At 44.8% G+C, this 20,732-nt stretch overlaps 1 protein-coding gene across 2 annotated transcripts in view; it reads right to left on the bottom strand.

Annotated features, from left to right (window-relative positions):
• The window catches only part of LOC310998500 (signal-induced proliferation-associated 1-like protein 2), an 81,330-nt gene that overhangs the window by 3,389 nt on the left and 57,209 nt on the right, over positions 1-20,732 (bottom strand). The window contains exons 10-18 of one of the 2 annotated variants that reach the window (XM_083988596.1): positions 19,867-20,121; positions 16,799-16,945; positions 15,197-15,300; positions 14,971-15,059; positions 12,384-12,757; positions 10,216-10,485; positions 7,144-7,282; positions 2,789-3,008; positions 723-854 (exon numbers count right to left, since the gene is read on the bottom strand). In XM_083988596.1, the coding sequence (XP_083844722.1) occupies positions 723-854; positions 2,789-3,008; positions 7,144-7,282; positions 10,216-10,485; positions 12,384-12,757; positions 14,971-15,059; positions 15,197-15,300; positions 16,799-16,945; positions 19,867-20,121 (1,730 nt within the window). Of the gene's footprint in view, positions 1-722; positions 855-2,788; positions 3,009-7,143; positions 7,283-10,215; positions 10,486-12,383; positions 12,758-14,970; positions 15,060-15,196; positions 15,301-16,798; positions 16,946-19,866; positions 20,122-20,732 lie in introns of those variants that run through there. The other variant, XM_083988597.1, reaches the window with a different exon arrangement.

The raw sequence follows: 20,732 nt of genomic DNA, 5'->3' as shown, positions 1-20,732 counted from the left end.
ATGAGGTGGTGAGGCTGAGTAAAATGATACCTTGCGGTTTTGTCTTTGTGAATTCATGTCAGTGCTCGATTCCTAAATCACACAAACACCACAAATACTCTAAAAAAGCCATTCAGACAGATTAGACGAAACAACAGTCCATCCTGAAAATGAGCTTTTTCAGTTCCCAAGGAGAGAGTATGCTGCTCTGGGCCAGATGAGAGGTCTGTCTTCATTTTGTAGAGGGGAAAAAAAAAATCCAACATCTTCAGCGGACCATATTCAGATGTAGCAGAGAAAAGGCCAAGAGAGGAACTGAGATTACCCCAAACTCTAAACCCAAGAGCTTAATAGTGAAAGGCATCGCTGTAAGAGCTCTCCCTGAGTGGTGACTTTCTGGCTTCATGGTGTGAAAATTGGCTTCATGTCTGGGCTGAGAAATGATGGCTCATTTTTCCAAGTTATAGTGCTTGATGGGAATCACAATGGGTCTCAGAGCAATAGGCGCAAAAAGCTGAAGGATTCCCAAAAGCCACCTCCTACAGCACTTAGGAGACACTAGAAGAAACACAAACACACAGGGCACACAAACCTACACATGCAAGCCAGTGAGCAACTTGCACATTACTGTATATATACACACATACACACACACACACACACACACACGTGCTAAGCAGCCAGGGGGGGAGGAGGACGGGGGATGAGGAGGAGGTGCCAGCAGCTTCAGCCAGGCTGGTTACCTTCAAAGGCTCGTGCTGCGTCAACCAGGTGAGACCAGTCCAGGCCTGTGGCAGTGTCTGGGAGGGGCATGAGGCCGGGGTCGCTGAACTTGGACCTGTCCGCCAAGGAGCCGTCAGAGAACCAAAACTCATCTGCAGAGACAGGCAGGCACTCCAATCAGTGTCTGGCCTGGGTTTAGGGCTAATCTGAGTCGCTCATCAGTTTGCCTCAGACAAGAGGGGTTGGGAGAATGGAGGGGCTTAGAGGAAGGGGAGGTAGGGGTTTTGTTTTGACTAGTCACTCATCGCTGCTAAAAGAGGCAGGATTTACCTAACTGAAGCCCTCATCAAAACACCTAGCTAATACGCGCTCGCTAAAGTAGTTCCTATCCAGTCATTCATTCAGCTAAGACCGCCTCTAATTGAAAGTGTCTAAATAAGAAATCCCCCTCAAGGTTGTAAACAATTTAACTTTGAAAAGAATAGTTTTGCACCAGCGTGACAGCATGATAGGCTAGCATCACATTAAAACACCTTCTCTGCATAGCGCTCGCAATTCGCTGTCTGAGGGGTGATAAATGACTTGTCTAAGTGAATGTCTTCATGTTTCAATCAATATCTCCTTCCCCTCCGCTCTGTCTCTCCCGCCCTCTCTCCCGCTCAGCCCCGAAAGACAGGGAATGCAATAAACAAGCTCCCATTCTGCAGAGGGGTGTTTAGAAAAACATGAGTGGAGAAGCAGAGAAGAGACAGAGAGAGCTCGAGGTGATGCTGACACTCTCCTTTCAATTTATCCAGCGTCTTGGAGCTGGAGTGATTCACTGTTTACCAAATTGGGCTGTTTCAGTAAGCCTGTGTGCTCAGCTACCCTTCAAAACAATCAAGAATCCATCAGGTTGTCAGCCAGAAGAGGCTAAAGAGAGAAAAAATCTTTCCAAAAGCCATTTTCTATCTAACGACAGTAGCTGGAGACGGGTGAGGAACGGTATGGAAATGAGACGGGAGGGACAGACATGGGAGGCAGGCAGGGACTGATGAGTGAATGAGACATTATGTATGACAGACATTGTGACACTCCTGATGGAAAAATAGGCATGTTCAATGTCAGAGATCTTAAAAGACCTGCAGCGGCGCAGGCAGGACACATCACACCTCTCGCTGCTAATACATATTCAGAGGATGCTGGGAGGGAGGACAGTAGAGAGAGAGAGAGAGGGGGGGGGGGGGGGGGGGGGCACTGGCCAGCAGTGACAGGTGTCTGCTTAATGCAGACGGAGCGGCAGGCTCCTTGCAAGTTGCACACACCACTTCACCCGGTTCAAAAATTAGTTGGCTATATTGAGGAGTGTTGCTGGAGTGTGTACCAGTTGTTCTAATCATATCGGTAGGACACAAGTGGCTGTTGTCTGCTGCCAGAGAAGAAGGATGATAATCCAAGAACAACATGCAGAAAACGTTTACACCAGCCTTCCTGTCTCTAGGAGACATTTTAACAGATCACACTTCTGTTTCTTTCCTTTAAAAGCAGCTTCTCTGCAGCTTCAAGGCTACATCCACACTATTTTTTTTGTTTTTGAAAGACAACAGGTCAACACTAGGCCTACTCTACAGTTTTGGGACCCTCATCACCCCACAATTTCTCTGTAACTGGGGTTTTAGAAAGACTTTTGATTATAGACTATTGATTGGAGTCTTTCCTTATTTATCCCACTCCTATCAGGTGACCAGTTTACAAAACAAAACAGCTCTCGGTTTATGTTTTCTGCTGCCATGAGCAGCTTATACTCTTTCCACAGTCCCATATCTCTAGTCTTAGTTTTATCCTTTGCTGTTTCTCATTCTAAGTGTTCTCTGCAACTAAGCAACCACCTGCAGAGTGGACAATCTGCTTCCTCTTCACACTGACGCACACATGCCCACTGTACACGAATGTGTCATGTGATATGCAATATGTAATATCTTCATCTGGACGGAGATTGTTTTCATTTTATTTGTGTGGACGTGGCTTCAGTTAAGTGCTGTACACATGTGCAGATGTTTGTTTTGTTTTTTTCTGCACCAGCCTTTTAAGAGTCATCTGTACTCACTTCTTAGGTTGGATGCTCCCTGGTTGTGGATCATGCGAGGAGGCAATGTGCTGTGGTAAGGGGGGGTGGTGCTGAATAGGATGTCGTTAGGCATGGCTTGGTCCAGCATGGAGCTGTGCGAGCTGGTGTAGGACGAACCCTTACGATTACTACACACACTTTCGTCCGACAGTGTCCGGTATAAGGAGCGTCTTGGTGATAAACTGCCCACTGCCGACACCTGAGAGGAAGAAAAGGAGAATACGACAGTTAGGAGATAGTCACAACAATGTAGAGGATAGAGCTGAGTGGCCTCCAAGCCCCCAGCAACGGCCCCGCCGTCTGCACCCTCCCCGCCTTTCCTCAGCTCAGCAGGTTTACACGAGCGGGCAGCTGGGTGGGTAAGGAGGGAACATCAGGGAAGCAGTGTCAGGAATCAATTACAGTCTTTGCTCTCAGGAAAATGCAGATGGATTGAGCACAGCTGGAGAGTGTCTGGCAGAGTGGGGAAAACAGGGGACAGGGCTTGTGGAGGTGGTGACAGGGGTCACTGCGCCGAGGCAGCCAATAGTCACTGAGCTTAATGTGAGAAGATACAGGAAGCAGAGAGGAGTTTCTGCTGCAATGCAATATGGAAAATAAAATGAAATTGCTGATGCACTCACTGACAGGCAATCCAGAGAGGCGTTTGCATTTCATATGTGATCTGGAAAGGAGTCTGTACTTAAAGGAAAACACTGTCTAAAGGAGGATTGGTGCAAACAACAACTTTTTCAAAAGTAATAGCAAACTATCACCACGACCACCTTTAGTCAAGCTGGAGGCAAGATATTAAAAATATTCAGAAAAGAAATGCGATATGTTGTCAACGCTAATCTATCAAAACGTGTCCCGAGGAGTATTTGTCATTCTCCCACTGCAGATCTTATGACGGCCGATAAAACAACAAACAGGTAGTAAAACTGTTTACTGCTTTGTGAATTATCTCTGGAATCGGAGGAGTCTTGTAGAGGCCAATGAAAGACAATGCAGAGGTCAAATAGGAACTACAAGGGCTTGGATGACCTATGAGAAAAGCTGTGAGGCCTTGAATAGGATCGTCCTGCGGGGATGTCTTCTGTTCACAGAGGAGAGTTACACCACTGCAGAGATACTAATGTTTCACGACTGTGGCCAGCATTTTGACAGAGGATCTCCTGTTTAAACACACAAAACCACAAACACCAATCCCATCCATCATTGTCCCGTTTAGCTTACATAAATATTGCAGGAGTGACATCAAAAGTAGCCACAAATGATATGCGGGCCAGTTGGCCAGATGGGTAAATGTCTGCCTTTGGCTTCCCAGCTGTAACCAACACTACATTGGTATCCCCGCAAGCCAACACCCAGCCATCTCCATTTCAAAGCCTGATCCCCCCACAAATCCCACGGTGAGAATTTAACAAACATCTAGTACGTCTTTAAAGTGGAGATATATACTGGGATTCAAAGCGGCGTGCATATGCAGCCGCCATAGACCATCTCATCTCAGAGGCTTTAACTTAACAAGGTTGTCTCTCTCTTATTGCAAGCTTTCCCACCCAACTTTACAAGATTAGATCCTGTAAGGTTCATGCTCGTCAAAACAACTTAAAAACAGGATTTGCTGCTCTCTTATATAAAGCAAAAATAGCACAGATTTAGAGCTTGCAATAAATGGAGTCACGGCAAATGAAAACATTTGCAATAGGGCTTAATGTTTTCTCAGACGTCATCTATTTATTACATCTACAGAACCACATCAGGCTCTCTGAAAACATCTTGGCGCTGGTTAACTGAGCCTGCTGTGCACATTACACACAAATATTGTATTAATCAAACCTTGTATTAATCACACAATTAATCAAACCGAAGCTGCATTTAGACACATTGAAGGTCTGTCTAAATGCAGCTCAGCTGGCAACAGCCTGATTTGTGCTGTAATGTGTTCTCTTATCAGTCAGGGCAGCAGCGACACATCCACCTCGATTTTTCCTGATTTCCGCAAGTTCTTTCCTCACTGCCCGCGCTGGACAAAGACAACAACCAGCGTTTGACGTGCCACTTGGGAGGATGTGCCGGACAACCAGCAATTCAAAGGCTTTTTTCTTTCCCACAGGAGGTTCAAAAGAGGAACGCTGTGGGAGAATAAGCTGTGAGCGGCCTTTCCTTTACGTCAGCCACACAATAGTCTGCCTGTCTGTGGAAGGGCGTCCCAGCGGCCACCTCGCCTGGCAAGGAAAATCTCTCCGCACCTGCTCACCCACACAAAGAATGGCATCGGGTGACTACCACAAGTGACACATGCATTAACCTTTACCGTATATACTCTGTTTAATTACTTAGGAGATTAAACAAGTCAGATTGTATTAAATCGGAAATAAATCAATGATGTTTCCAACACTGTCATTACTGTAATTTGATTCCTTTACGTGCCAGCTGATGATTGAAAACATGCAGCCAGAGTGAAGGTGCTCCTACAAAAGAGTATGTGTTCACCGGGATCAGATGTGTATATGGTTGGAGTGTCTGGCTTTGTGCTCTCCCTCATGCATCCCTCTCCCAGATTGCTTTTCCACACACCGTATTATTGAACTGAATCAGACAGGAGAGTGAGATTACAACAAAGACCATACAGCGCTCTGAATCCAACAGGCAGCACTGTGCACCTTTCCACTGGTTACTGCTCTTTCCTGCTCAGCGGGAAACAAGATAGGACTAAGGAAATCACAGCAGAGGCCTGATACACCTGCTTTTCATTTCATACAGCTGCTGATGACGTTGCCTGTTCTCTTGTAAGTACAACATTTACTACACTGTAAGCCCAGTGCACAACAACAAGACAAACTAATCAGTGCACTGGGCTGCTACATGTGACAGACAGGGCCCGTCTGTGCACAGGACATACTTCTATTCACAAGGGATGAAAAAATAACCCATTTGTACGTCTCCAGGGTCTCTTCCTGGTAGATAATGGATGGGGGACGGCACAGGGAACTCAAGATGCAATTAATAGAGTCTGCAGGATCCGGGAACATCAAACATCGATGCACTCTCTGCAACTTCCTGCCTTTAATCCATGACATCCCGACTGAGTAAACTCAGTCCCCGTTATAAATTAAATTAAACACCCTGTGCCAGTCAGCGGGGACTGAGAGGGTCTTATGTCTGGAGAGACAAGGGGCTCTATCTCAACACTACAAAGCACATGGTCTAAAGCCTGTGGTGCAAGTGCATTTAAGGGCGTGTCCGTATCTCTTTTGCTTTTTTAACGGTGGGGAAAAAAAACTGTTGCCATACACATGGTCCAAAAAGTGTTTTGGACATAACATGCAATAAACCAATCAAAGTGCAAATTTGACATCAGAGTTGGACACAGGATTGGATTCAGATTGTGGAGAGCTGATTACATATTGTGCCTGAGCCCGGTCCTGGTACGTGCAGGCGGTGAGCTCTGTGCTCCCCCAGGAGCATTGACAGGCCGAGGGAATCAACGAAAAGTGCACAGCTCCACAATGAACCAACAGCACAAATTACAATGTTTGACATCTTTTATGTTAAATATAAATTTTCAGTTCATTTTGAAACATTCTGAGGATAAATTTAGTCTGTGTTGAATGTGAAACACTGTGGTGGATCTCCTGGGTAGTAAGAAACAACGTGTCTCTGTACAGTAGTAGAGCCTTGTTTATGTCACAGACAATATCCACAATGCACAGCAATGTTTAGAAACATAAAATATACTACACTGAATGCTCCAACTATCTGTATCGTAATATTCCACCTGACTTATCCCTTATCCCCCATATGAAGTGCATTTTCAGCACACTCTAGGTTTTTGTGGCCAATCCTGAAATTGCTCTCCAGCGTCTAAAGATAGCAATGTGGCAATTACTCGCCTGACCACACCTCATTTTAACACCAAGACACACATGTGTGTTCAGATGGGTGCAAGTGTATTCGCTATTGAAACAATGTGGACGTTGGATTTGAAAATAACAACTGCGGCGGTCTGAAAGCTAGCATACACCCTTGTATTGCGCTCAGCGCCAGGTGTCAGATGGAGCCCAAGGACTATTGGCCGTGGTCGTCAGGAGCCAGCTGATAGGCAGCAGCTGCTTGTGCTGCTTTTACTTGCTTCCCAGGAAGAGGTTAGCAGCTCTGGTTTTGGCCTTGTACGTACAACGGCTGTTAAGTCAGCATGAGAAAAAAAGCCTTAAAGGTTGCAGTGGATCTCACGATGTCACGTAATCACGCTGTCAATCACTGCTTAAATATTTCCATGTGTGAAACAAAACATGACAATAACCATGTAATTCAGAGCTGAATCAGTCAGTTAGCCACAATGACCTCACCTTCCGACTCCTCTCTTCTCCCGGAGGGCTGTCAGGCAGCATCATCTTAAGGTATTCTTCTTTCGAAAGCCTCTGCAGCGATTTTCCATCCCGCTCAGTGGCCTGGAGCCGGCAGGCAGCCTCCTGCGCGTACAACTGCCTGTGGACAATACAGAGGGCACAGAAGAGCAGAGCTGGTCAGACGGGGTCACACCAGCCGCACACTGCAGGGGAGGCCTGGAGCCATCGCAGCTTGGATTGAATGGACCGGTGCCCCCAGCTATTTAGAAAACAATGTCAGTATCACACAAAAGGGTTCAGGTGGATCCGTCTTAGCATGCCAACAACAGGTGCCTCCCTGCTCCATGCTAGTTAGGTGACAGCGGGGGAAAGTGGTTGGAAAAGAGAAGCTTAGAAGGAAAACTTATTCCAAATCCCGCCCTGCCCCGTCTCACTCTGCCAAACCCATGATTAAAGAGACTGTGAAGAGTACAGCCTAGCGCCGTGAGAGGTAGAAAGGAAGGTAGAAAAGAGGCTTTTGGGCAGAAAGTACATCCAGACACGAGGCAGCATGGGAGGCTGTGACCGAGCGAGGCCGGTGGAGTTGTGCGTCTCTGAGACCTCTGCTTTTAGTGAGCAGCCTGTGAGCATGACACATCAAGTGCTGTTGGCACTGTGCTACATGACCACAGGGGGATACACTAGACGGCGAGATGATGGGACCGCCTGGTTGCGATGGTTACCTAGAGACACTTTCGCTGAGAGTTGCCCTGTTTTAAGCTTTTGGCACCATGGCAACCGAGCCCTAAATACATAAACGTGTATTGCAAATGCCCGCGTGTGATTGCCAGATACGTTCTCAATGATCCATGAGATCTCTGGTTCAAAAGCAATTGCTCTGTTCTGCAGGATGCATCTAAGACAAAAGAAGTGCAGTTTATTGAGTTCTGTTTACTCGTGACTCAGTTTTTAAACTGAAGGGAAAACCAGCTTTTCCCTCTGACTCACCCCTCCTTTCCAATTTGTTCTTACATGGTGGAGCCGGTATAGCAGGAACAAAGCTAAGGCCCTGACCTTTGCGATTAAAGGTTACTCTACTGTGTGGGAGAGTCTATTAGATATCTACAGGATATAATAGGTGTTTAGGTAATAGGAGTGAGAGAAAGAATTCACAATATGTTTTCATTCATCTGCTTTTTAAAACACATAATGCCTTAAATCCAAAATATTAATAATGACATGTTTTCAGTCTTGGCTGATGTGGAGAGAGCTGGCATATTAAAAACAGACAATTTAATAAAGGCTGATTGCACTTCGATGTTGCAGGACCTATTTCTGCTTCATCTACTATAAGGCTTTAATTCATATATGAAGAACAAAAGGGGCATCAGGGGCATCAGGGTGGATGTAATTTCTTTCTTCATATGTTGTTCAGAGAAGGCCAATTAATTCATCTTAGGAGGGAAGAAGCATGACATCATATATCTGGGCTTAATCTATCTTGTTTATCTTATCTTGAATGTGCACTCATGCTCGCATTTTATTTTTCGGAAACTTCAGGATTTGCTGAAATCCTTAGCGACAGCATAACAAAGAGGTGACTAGAGAGATTTGACTAGAAAGAGTGCGTTGGATCAGGGTCTGGCAGGTGGACAGTTCACAGCAGTAGGATTCTGTAGGAGAAACAGCAGAAATGTCACAGCCACCGACTCACAGCTGGCTGCCCTCCGCTCTCAGCACGAGCCACAGGACAGGACCGGCACATGAGAGAGGAGAGCGGGGTGGTGGGTCCAGCACAAGGGAAGGGTTAGGGTGTGAGGGTGTGGGGGGGGTTGTGGAGGTGTGGGCTAGTGGGTCATATCAGGGCCACAGGGTTGACTTAAACTGACTGTGTACCTTGAACGCTCAGACAGCATTTTGAGAAGGAAGGCTAACAAGCTCTCCGCTCCTCTGGAACAGGAAGCAGAAGCAAGAAAGAAACAGCCGGGGGTTAGGAGCATTTTTTTCACATCCTGCATTACACACAGTGTTAGAGCAAATGAGAAAACTTTTTAGAAAGGGGGAAGAGAAACTTCATTATGTTAGAACAATATCTGTGAGTAATATTAGGCCATTTATCACGAGGCACTGTTATGTAAGGCGAAATAAAACTGTAGGAATATATAAACAAACAATGGGGAGGATAACTTAATTATAGAGCTTTTTCATAAGTCGGCAGAAGATGACTTCAGTGCATGCGATCAATCACACAGCTCTTAAGTGGCAAATTTCACAGCTTAAATGAAATTACTTGGGAGCTGGAGCAGAGGGGTTTCTTTCAGGGCAAATATCACATTCTTTGCTCCAAAATATGCCCGGAGCCAGCAAGCAAACGCTTTCACACCAACACACACACACACATCTACACTCAGACCATCAAAGCTCAGTTTCAATTTCACCATCAATGGCTGCTCTGTTTTCTACAGCAAACCATTTAATCATCAGGCAGATACAGTCAATCAACACTGCTCATATAAAGTCTGAGCTGTGTAAACTCTTCCTTTGCAATATCTCTGCAAGCTATTGTGTGGCTGCTGTCCATGAGCTGCATGTGTGACTACAGTGTGTGTCGCTGTCTAAAGGATTGCTGCTTGGCTCCCAGCAGAGCTGCTGATCTGGTAGAAGCTCAGCCTGGCAGTCCACGGGGACCCGGCTTCACGGGAATGATCAATAACCACAAGTGACATGTGCCAAGTGTATTATGTCCACAGCTTCATTGAGCTTATTTATTTTGTGGCTGTCGGCTTCAATCAGGGCCAGTTTATGCGCACTGGGTGGGCCGATGGTGGGGGGGGTACTTGTATTGGAATGAGTCTGGCAAGAGTGCAGCAGCAAGTCTGGGACGAACTAGCTCTACACTGAGAGACAGTGGTGATGAGTTAGCTTGATCAAATGTGTCATCAAGTCCTGAATGATAGCTGGCCCTGTACTTAATGTGAACCATGTAAACTGTGAGCTGTAAAATGTACCAACTCTTTCCTGTGGTGTAAGATCATATGTGGTGAAGTTCTCTGACATATTCTCTGATGCTTTCTTTCTCACACACACACTCACCCACACTCTGAAATGCTGGGCGGTCCCTCAGTGCTGTGGGCTTCATCATCATCATCACCACCATCATCATCATCACCACCACCAGTCGTCTTCATGCCCACTGGGAGTTTGCCACTGGGCTCGGCCCGTGTCTGTCCACAGGCCTCTGAGCTGGGCCCCGGCTCTGGCCCAGAACTGCTGGTCTGGGGGATGGTGTACACCTTGGAGGAGTCAGCGGACATACAGTATCTGGCCCCGCGGGCCAGGGGACTGCCAGAGTGGTGTGAGCCACTGATCAGACAGCAAAAAAAAAAAAAAAAAAGCAGAATGTAACTCAAAAGTGATCAGGAAATGAATGAATTTAAACATAAAGGGAAACAAAAAACATGAAACTGTGATAAAAGCATAACAAAGCATTGACAATGAAGAATGAGACTGCTAGAGATACAGCCGCGTCAGATGTTTTGCGAAATGACGATGTTTTCAAACTGAAAATTATTTTCTGAAGCTTAATGCTGCTGCTGGCTCAGACAGGATGACATCATTTACTCCACACAGCGGATCCCAGCGAGTTCACCTCCAGCCTGACTCACATCTAGTCGCTCATGTGACTGTTCCTGCTGAACTTTGTCCTTTCACCGTTTACTTAAATATCAACTGACAAACCACATTAAAGGGTCAGTGCATTCAAATCATGTGGACACATTTTCTACTTACTCTCAGTGGTTTCTATCCAAATTCCTAACATTTCAGCGATACTCTGGTTGTATTTTTGCATGGCACACCATATTTGTTTACATGCTGTTTTCCATATTTTTCAATTACATCACATATCTGTGGTTTAAAGCATCCGTAACAAAAGCAGGACTTTCCTTGTTTCATATTCAGCTCATCACTCATATGAGAGAGGACATTTCGTCCTTTATGCCACCTGGCTGCCCAATGCAGATTTATCCGTTAGCTGCCCAACTGGACTGAGATTCAAATCGACTGCACAGGTTCATAAAGATGCCACATTTTAGTTTGAACATCTTGTTGTTTGCTGGAAAACTTTCAGCGAGCACAAAACATTCTCTGAAACTACCCTGAGACATCAGAGTTGGCTTTAGCTTGGAGGCTACTCCGCTTCCATATTCATGACCATCTGGGCCACACCCTGCAAAATGTGCTCCTGCTGCTTCACTGTTTGTTCAGATGACACTGTGGTGTCAAAGACCATTACATAGAAGGAGGCAAGCATTGGAGCAGTCAAGGTGAAGGCATGGGCTCTTTCCTCTTTTCTGAATGATATCCTGGAATGAATAGATGTGACGGCTCCAGAACAGGTCAATGATCTGAACAGATTGTAGTAACATAATCCTGTGTGGCATAAACAAATAGATAGCCATTCTATCTCATAGACACAGACTGTAATTGGCTTCAGGGCCAACCCTCTCTGACACCCCTCCTCCTTCCCAGATGGGCCCCAGTCTGGTGACAAGGACTTGGATGACGTTATGGCGAAACCCCCCCTCCCCATGTTGCTCCTGCCCGACAGCAGCCCCACCCACCAGCTTCATCACAGCTGGATCGGTTGGGCTGTGGTTCAGGAGTGAGGGAGCACGGCTGGGTGAAAAGGTCAGCTAAAAGCCAGCAACCGTCCCTGTGTGCATGTGTTTATCACTGTTCTCGTTTCCGAGAACAGATAATGAGCAGAGTTAGTGGCGTTACGTGTGGATGTACGCCGTGGACTGTGCTCTGAGCCATACACCATGAAAAGGGTGCGATTTTTAATCAGCGGGCAAATCAATGACCCAACATGCTCGAGTTAAGCCACAACAGAATGAAGTAATTGCCAACAGAGGAGAAAAAATATCCGAGTCACCACTGACATTTGCAGTGGTACACTGACGAATGAATGAAAACCACATTAAGGCTCCCAGTAAGATGCTGGGTCCCCACAGCTTCAATGAGTCCCTGAAACGCTACCAAACACCATTCCTCTGAAATATGCTGTCCCGACGCACTTACAGTGTCCACCTATTTATGCAGGTTTTTCCTTACATTTTTTCCCTTTTAATTCTAACAAAAATACAAAGTGCAACAAAGCAGATGTTTGTTGCTAACACACAACAAAATACACATTGAGCAGGTCATTTCAAAGAAGAAAAAACACCAAAGACAATAACAAAGTTGTCTCTGCACTCTACCTTGAATGGGATGAGATCTCGCTCAGGTCTCCAATGCTGCCATCTGTCACATGACTAGACATAATGGCAGAAGCGTAGCCCTGCGGTAAGTACAGTTTCCCATGATCCTCTTCTGATGCGCCGTCCTCGTGGTGCTCCGACACCCAGGGGTGTCCCTGCTCCCCCATCCTGCCTTGCAGCAACACCCGGGCGCCGGGGGCCACACAAGGATTAGTGTCAATCCCGCTGTCTGTGGATGCCCCTTTGATGTAAGTGAGGCCCAGCATCTCCGGGTCCATCAAGTCTCCAGAGCCAAAGTGCTTATCATCGCTGTTGCTGGAGGCGTTGCTTGAAAGAGTGTTGCTACTTGAGTGGCTTGAGTTTTTATCACCCGTCTGGAACAGAGACAGAGAGCAGGAGAGCAAGTGGGGTGAAGGGGAGAGAAATACAGTAAATCAGACAAGGTCAAACAGCAGCTGCAAATATTTTTTACGGTTGCTTTAACTTGCTTGGTTGCACCAGGCGGCAGGGATTCGCCGATCAGGCTACATCACATGTTCGCGTATCACTGACTGAGTTGCCTGCTTGTTTTCTTGAGGCCCATTATATTGTAACAGGAAGAAATACAAAAAAATATGCTGAATGTCACATATTAGTTTCTGATTTCTTACATTCTGGTTTTTTCACATTTTTCTTTATTATTGTTATCCTCACATAATACAGTACACAGCTGGTATTGATTTCTTGATTCACAATTATTGTCAAGGAGAAAGTAAAACATCAGCATATCAAAACATAGCTGTTACAGTATTGTAATTGTGTAATGTTAAAAGAAACAAAACCTGCATATATTTATATTTATAAGAAAAAAGAAAGACAGACAGAAGGTGGGATAACAAAAAAACAACGATCAAAACGGGATGTATGGGCTTGTAACAACGGCTGCATTCAGTTCTAGGGAGACCAAACAACAACATTATCTGAGTTTTGATATGTATGTATAAGACGTATAAGACCAGGCAAGCCTTCAAACCAACAGAGAAATGGACAAAGAAAGTAAGTGGGCGGAGACAAGTGATTTACATTCTGGCATTTTCATCATTTATTTTCTGATCACTAAGCCAAAAATTTTCATCATCTAGCTCTGTCAGGCCAATTACACTCAAAAAAAAAAAAAAAAAAAAAAAAAAAATCATAATTACCTTTCAGTATATTGTAATTCAAGTGATCTGGGAGCAAACTGAATTTCCTTTTTGGCTCTGTTTTCAGACTTTGGAAAATCTAGCCTGAGACAGATACTCTTTTCACAAAGCGTCTCTATTGGTTGTTCTACACAGATACATGTGCACATCGTTACAGATGGATCCATGTCAACAACAGTGAAGCCTTTCAGAGATGGAGAGAGTTTGTTGTGCGTCTTCTGGACAGGCTGCAAACTTCATCGTCCTCTAATATCAAAATGTGTCGTAGTAGCGTTGTGGTTTGTGTATGAAGATTTACCATGAAAGCAGGTGATGAGTGGCTACGATGAATGTTGCTAACGGTTTAGCCTTCTGTTAACTGTAGCTAAATGCTCCAGGCTGTGGCTGTGCTGCTTGTGTCATGTGCGTGTAAGTGGGTGCATATGCCTGCCAGGCATGTGCTGCAGGAGGGCGGCTGTAATTCAAAAATCCTGGGTGTGTTTTTCTAGTTTCCTGCCTACTCTAGCATTAAGTATGTAAATGTAGATCAGCAGCTTCACAAATCAATTGACTTAAGAAACAGCCTCCAGTGAATGGGCTTAATGCAAATGCTTAATTAGAGAATGTAAACTCTGACCTCAGGATCATGACCCGTCATATTTTCTTCATTATGCTTTGCTAAACACTGCTGAATCGTGAACACAGACCAGACCACAGCAAAAACAGCTCCTCTGATTTGAAAAAAAAAGCTCTGTGCATTAGGGACATAAAGTGCTGAGAGATGGGGTTTAAATTTTTATCCACTGGTGTGGGTTAAAGCAATACTGACTAAAAGAACTGAAAGAAGTTGTTAGGTTTATGTGTCAGCCTCCAGCATCAAAGGAGAAAGCAAAGACAGATGGTGTACGGGCCAGAAAAAAAAAAAGAAAAGATAAATGAGATAGTGGGGATGGGAATATTGAGAACGGGGGAAAATGAAAGACTGAAAAAACTTAATATATTCAACCTTCTAGGAAAATGTGTCCTAGAAAAGAGAGACACAACCGCAAATGGTGATGAGATGAGACGCCCGTTAGCAAGCTGATGAAGGGGAAGTGATAAGTGCAAAGAGCGGCTAGAGGGGACGACATGGGGTTGAACACCCCAATTGAGTTGCTGATTGCTGCAGCCCATAAACAAGGGCAATCCGACCTCACCCCGATTTAAATGATGGCGCGCGGTAAAGCAGGTCTGACAGCGCAGAGTTAAGCAGTGCAAAACACTCTACAACCAACCTCGGCACACACACTGCATTAAACTTTCAAAACGCTCCTCTCCTTTCAAAGCAAGCTGACAATGAATCTCAAAAAAAAAAAAAAAAAAAGTTCCATTTTATGTTCTCTGGGCAGCTTCTGTCAAACTGAGATGAAAGTAGGTCAGACATTTACCCTGGACAGCTTGTTGGGTGAGTCTTTCCCTCCTTCTCTTTGCTTCAGAGGGTTCAGGATCTTGGTGGAGGGGATGTGCCATTTGGCCTCTGTGAACCAGGCAGAGAAGGGGTTAAGTGTAGAGAAGTAGACATAATACACATTTTGCAAGGGTCTGGGTCACACACACACATTTCCAGACATTATATGCAGCAGAATCATGAGAATCAAAAGAGAACGGACTCACCTGCAGACCTGGTCCTCTCAAGAGTGGGCTCTCTCTCCCTGTGGATCTCCCCATCTCCCCCCTGGATGTCCCCTGCACGCTCATGGAGGATAGGAGAGGGACACCTGCAGAGAGAAAGAGGAGAATGAGAATAGGCAGTAAATTGTTTTCTGCCTATAGTCTGAGCTCTGTGTTTTAGTCCGAGAAGGACTTCGACAGATTTACCACGGACCTACAGCAATTAGCTCAAGATCATTAAAGGTCGAATCACTTGAGCTTATAATAGAATAAAGAAGCTGCCAGACAACGCTGACAAGAGACCTCCTTTCATTCGACTTGGCATGCCAGGCGCTCTCCTTGCTCTCGACAAAAGGGAAGGAGCAGCAGATTTTTCAGTGTGGGTCTTAATTAAACCTTAAAGAGCTAATAAAGGTTACAGCAAATGAACAGGGGCCAAAATGTCTCATGATTCTTAACAAAGACTCTAACCGGAGATCAATGGACGAGGCATCATGTGCGTTGTTCTGCATCGTGGCAGCTCTGACAGGGCGCAGGGAGAGTTCAGCGCACTTTTGAGGCCTCTGACAGGAAGGCAGCAGTGTGCAGCTAAGCCTCTTGTCATGGTCTGTAACCACTTACAGACAGACATTGGTCTCTGATGGATTCTGCTCATGTACACCATTCAGCTTGACAGATGTTACGCCTGTGCAGTCCGAAGCTGCGCTGCCCCACAAAACCATTATATGACTAAAAGCAGGAAAAACAACAAAGTATTGCAAAGAAATCTATACCGCTAAGTGCTGCAAACGAAACTGCAGGACGAATCACGTGAACTGTAAAGATGTTGAAAATGTGGTGGCCACAGTCACCTTGGCAGAAGCTACACTGGTCTCTGTCTGCTCAGGTTCCTTCCTCCTGCTCTCGACAGACTTTACATTTTTGTGATTATTTTTAATAAAAACTCTTGTCTGTGGCTTTCTCCAAAATTACAGTGTAGTTTGCTAAAGTGGCACTCCAGTCGCAGTAAGAAATACTGGAGGACAAGACAGAATTCTTTATAATCACTACCTATTATACTCAAGTGCTCATCCTTTTTAAATCTCCAGAACAGAAGACGGAAGATGTGCTCAAACTTACAACAATGAAAAATACATCACTTGGCTTGGATTCATAATGGCTGTAAAACCGTATGGCTTAATTTACAAAGTACCCATTTTCATCTGAGGCGACCTTCATGTTCTTCTACATGGAATCATGAGACCAAGGCTTTCTGTAAGACTGAATGGGAACTACAATCATACACTTTAAATGGAGGGAAAAAATCCTTCAAGAAACTCATCATCCTCCATTATCTTCTCTCTTTTAAGGTCTAGATGTGGTATTAGACCATGACAGGCATAATTTCATTCTTTCGTTGGATCAATTTCTGAAAGATTTTGTAGCAACTTGTCAAAAGTTGGTTGATTTGGTCATTTCATGTGGAAAAATTACTGTCATTCTGCAAAAGCAGTTCTGGGTCTGACTCTAGCTGCTGCATTCATTACTGCAAAACCACATGACCCTGAATGGACTACTTAGAGGCTGTTAAAAAAAAAAAAAACGAACACTGCTGTGGTCACATACCCATCGTATCCAGGCTGCTGGGACCAGGTGCTGCTGCCACAGGGTCCTGGATCACTGGAGGAGGACTGGTTACTGGGGGAGCTGCGGTAGTGCTGGTCGCCCTTGTTACATGATGTGACCTGTGGGTTCTCTATGTCCTGCATTGTCCTGCAGAAACAGAGGGGTAAAATATGTACAAGCATTAAAGACAATGCCATAAATTGTCAAAACTTGGCTGTACATGAATGTGTCTATATATTTAACATATTTGGTCCTCTAGAAGTGAAAAAAAAAAAAAATCCTCTGTCTGTCCAGGATTAATGGCTTTATTATGGGTGTCACTCCAGAGAACAGTCCCTTGCATGTGAGCACCGTGGAAAATGTCTAAGAAAATGTAAGAACTGTCAGCGAGGGAGAAGGTGTCTTGTTCTCTGAAGACAAACAGAGAAAGAGATTAGTTATGGTAATAAGCCTCAGTGAGTAATCCAGATGGCGAGGCCCCTTGAGTATGTAAAAGCAGAAGAAGCGTCTGCATGTAAGAGGATGCTTGAGATCTCGGCTACGAAACACAAACTTGACTCTCACATGATCTGTTAAGAAGTTTAATCATTTACTTCCATTGACTTTTATCTCAGCTCAGCCTCCACAAAGAGTATTCCACTGTCTTGCAATAAGCCCTGACCAGATTTAATATCTTGAGACGAGAGGTTTCTTTGCTTTCCTTCCTCGGGCCAGTAAAAACTTGTGGACTACAGTTTGGAGTGAAAAATAAACACTGGATTCCAGTTATGTCTGATGCCCAGAGGCCTTCCTTTTAACACCAAATGCACCAAAGTAGGTTAGATGACCAGATGGAAATATGACTGCAATAACACAAGCAGAATGGCTTTCACATTAAGTCCTCAGTCTCGTGTTTAACGAGGGCCGGGTCTTTATTAACCTGATTCCTCACATGCATCCAGAAATCAGGAATGTGCTGATCAATCTAACCCAAATCATTTGGTAGGACACTATACTGCCAAAATCACAACATCAACATCCATCCAGAAGCCAACACATCCTTTGCATCGGCCCTTTCTGCTTTGTCATCACGTTCTCTTGGTTTAGACCTCCATGGGAAACTCACTAAACTGTCAGTAACTCAATCGCAGCACACATCATCGAACGCTTTGGCCAGATCGCTACATTTCCTCCTTGGCTGAAGTGTTGCTCTCCTCTGACGGGTCCAGGCACTTTAATGTGAAACAGCAGCAGCTGCTCTTTGTTCTCCTTCTCTTCCTTCCCTGACATAATGTAAAGTTCTGCCTGGGTGTGGGGCACTGACTGTAATTTTTCTCTCTGCACTGAAATAACATTTGAGGCAGTCAGAGATTAGTGGTCAGTCTCAGTTGGCCGCGCAGTAGGTGTCATATTTTACGGTGCCAAATCTGGATTCTGGTATGTGAGGATGGGACGACGCTTTATCTGAGCTATAAAGATTAACATGTGTCCTAGAGACCAGTGGTCAGTGACTGTTTTTTGTGTTCCCCTCACAGCCATAACAGATGAACCACCTGTTATATTCCAAAATGTTTATTGTTCTTTTAATCTAGATATTATTACAGTTGTTATTTATTGAGGTCACATTGTGAATCATTCTATGATCTTCGCACAAAGCTCTGGCAGCTGCAGAAATGCATCCTGGTTATTTATTTCCTGCATGTCCACACAACATGATAGAATCCATATGAAATACCAAACAACAATAATAACAATAAGCACCCGCTCATGTAGGAGCTACATGCCAGATGATGTTTGCATCAATAAAGCATCATGTTGATTTATTTTCTAGAATATGTGCCTGTAAAATCTCCCCTCCTCCTTCTCCCTCGCTCTCCCTCCTGGCCTCTTCAGTGTATGACACTTTCTCCCCTCTCCTCGACTCCCTCTCTCCCTCTGGGGTGCTACATATCGTGGTCCGCGAAGAGCACTCTCTTTGTTTCTGTAGTAATTGGATGAGATGAGCTGAGCCGTGTCAGTGTCCCCATCCCCTCCTCCTCGGCAGGGTGCAGGAAGCGGGAGGGAGCGGGGAGTAGGAAGAAGAGGGAGAAAGAAAAGGAGCGAAGGAGAATGGAGAGCTCCCACTGCCAGGAACTCTGATTAGGCAGAGAAGGCAGCCATTATCCCAGTATAGTCAGTACAGGCAACACCAGGGGGGGTCGGTGTGACACACTGGAAAGGTTATCATGACTGTAGGGGTTTCATTAGAACGAACAAATCACTGCTTTACATGGCTCAATGGAGATGTCCAAAAGAGACAGAGCCTAGGACAGGAACAAAGTCTGAGTGTGGCCTTATTATTATCTAAAGGGAGATGAAAGCGAAGCCGTGAATTCATTGGTCTAAAATGATCCATTTATATGTATGCAAATAAGTGAACAAAATAACAGCCCCTCAGTGTTACTGTGGCTCGTTTCTAAATGAGAAAGGCTGAGAGTTCAAAGATTTTATCTCAAAAGGATTGGATCTTTTGAGCGTTATGATGTTTGATCGCAAGCTTTGCTCTGTCTGGCTGTCTGGAAAATCCTTGAGCAGAAAACTCGACTTCTAAAAAAAATGTTTTACGTTTGCATTCACTTATCTTATCTCATGTTGAAATTGTATTTTCATTCTCAAAGAGGACTAAAGGTTACATTTTTTCTATCATATCTCTAAAATATATATGGTAAAAGCATCCTGCTGATTACATCACACTCACTGACCCAGAGGTCATGTGTTTGTATACTATACGGCCAAGGAGAAGATTTTCTTTAAGTCTTTGCAATACTTTATTATTGTGTGAAAATCAACACAGAGCGGTGGAGAAAATTCCTTTCATTAAGTAAGTTCATAGTCTGGAAATATCTTTTCTGATGCAACCTCACTGTCATCCAGCTGCTCTAAATGAGGCATCACTTTTACCATTGTGTTTAACCTGCCAGGGGAGAAAATAGAGTTAACATTGACAGATTCAACTAAATACATTTTTTAGGGTTATTTTTTTCTTATTTCAGACAACAACTCTGGACAGGTCAGGTGGGGGCAAATAATAAACAGGGACAAGAGTTTACCTGCACCCGTCTGGCAGCTTCCTATCAAAGGAGGTGCTTCGTGGGATGGCCGCCTGGTGCTGCTGGAGGATCTGCTGGCACTGCAGGCGGTCTGGCCCCTGCGTGGGCGAGCCTCGGGACAGAGGTGCACCAGCAGCCGTGGGCACCCGATGCCAGGTGGTGTTTCTCCTGAAGGGTGTCTTGTACTCGCAGGGTGTGCCCTCGCTGTCGACCTTGTACTCCACCATGGGTATACGGTAGAGCTCGGAGCATCCCCTGGAGAGGAGGGGGGTGGGGAAACAAAGGCTAAAGGTCAGCGATGAGGAAAATATTACAGTAACATGCTGGCTTAATGGAAGGTATCCCTTATAATAACAACTCCTATCAGTAGTAACACTGAGGAACACAGTAGTTTAATCTTGGATCTCCGCAGTTGACTGAATGTGATCCATCAGTTTACAATATCACATTATTACAGAATTAGAACATGAGCAGTGCATACATATATCTACAGTGATTTTAAAGATTTCAATTAATTATTGATGCTGTAATGAATATACGAATAAGATGGATTACAGTTATAGTTCTTGCATGAATTCACATTATATTGTTATAATGATTTTAGGCAATATAAATCCATTACACTTTTACATTACATTACGATGCTTTCAGTCCATTAAATGGACGATTAACCAACTGCATCACCAGGCTCGTACTTTATACCGTACAACACCACTGACCCTCGTCTCCCCAGTAAAAGTTGGGGGGAGGGGATCCTCTCTGTCACCATGACTACACCATAACCTACTAACGCCATCAGAAATGTTTTGCCAGAGGCAGACATCTAGATATAGTTTCCACGGGCAGGCACACACATGCTGGCATGG

Source organism: Trachurus trachurus (assembly GCF_905171665.1).
Source record: "Trachurus trachurus genome assembly, chromosome: 15".
Taxonomy (NCBI): Eukaryota; Metazoa; Chordata; class Actinopteri; order Carangiformes; family Carangidae; genus Trachurus; species Trachurus trachurus.
This window is presented reverse-complemented; position numbering and strand designations above follow the sequence as displayed.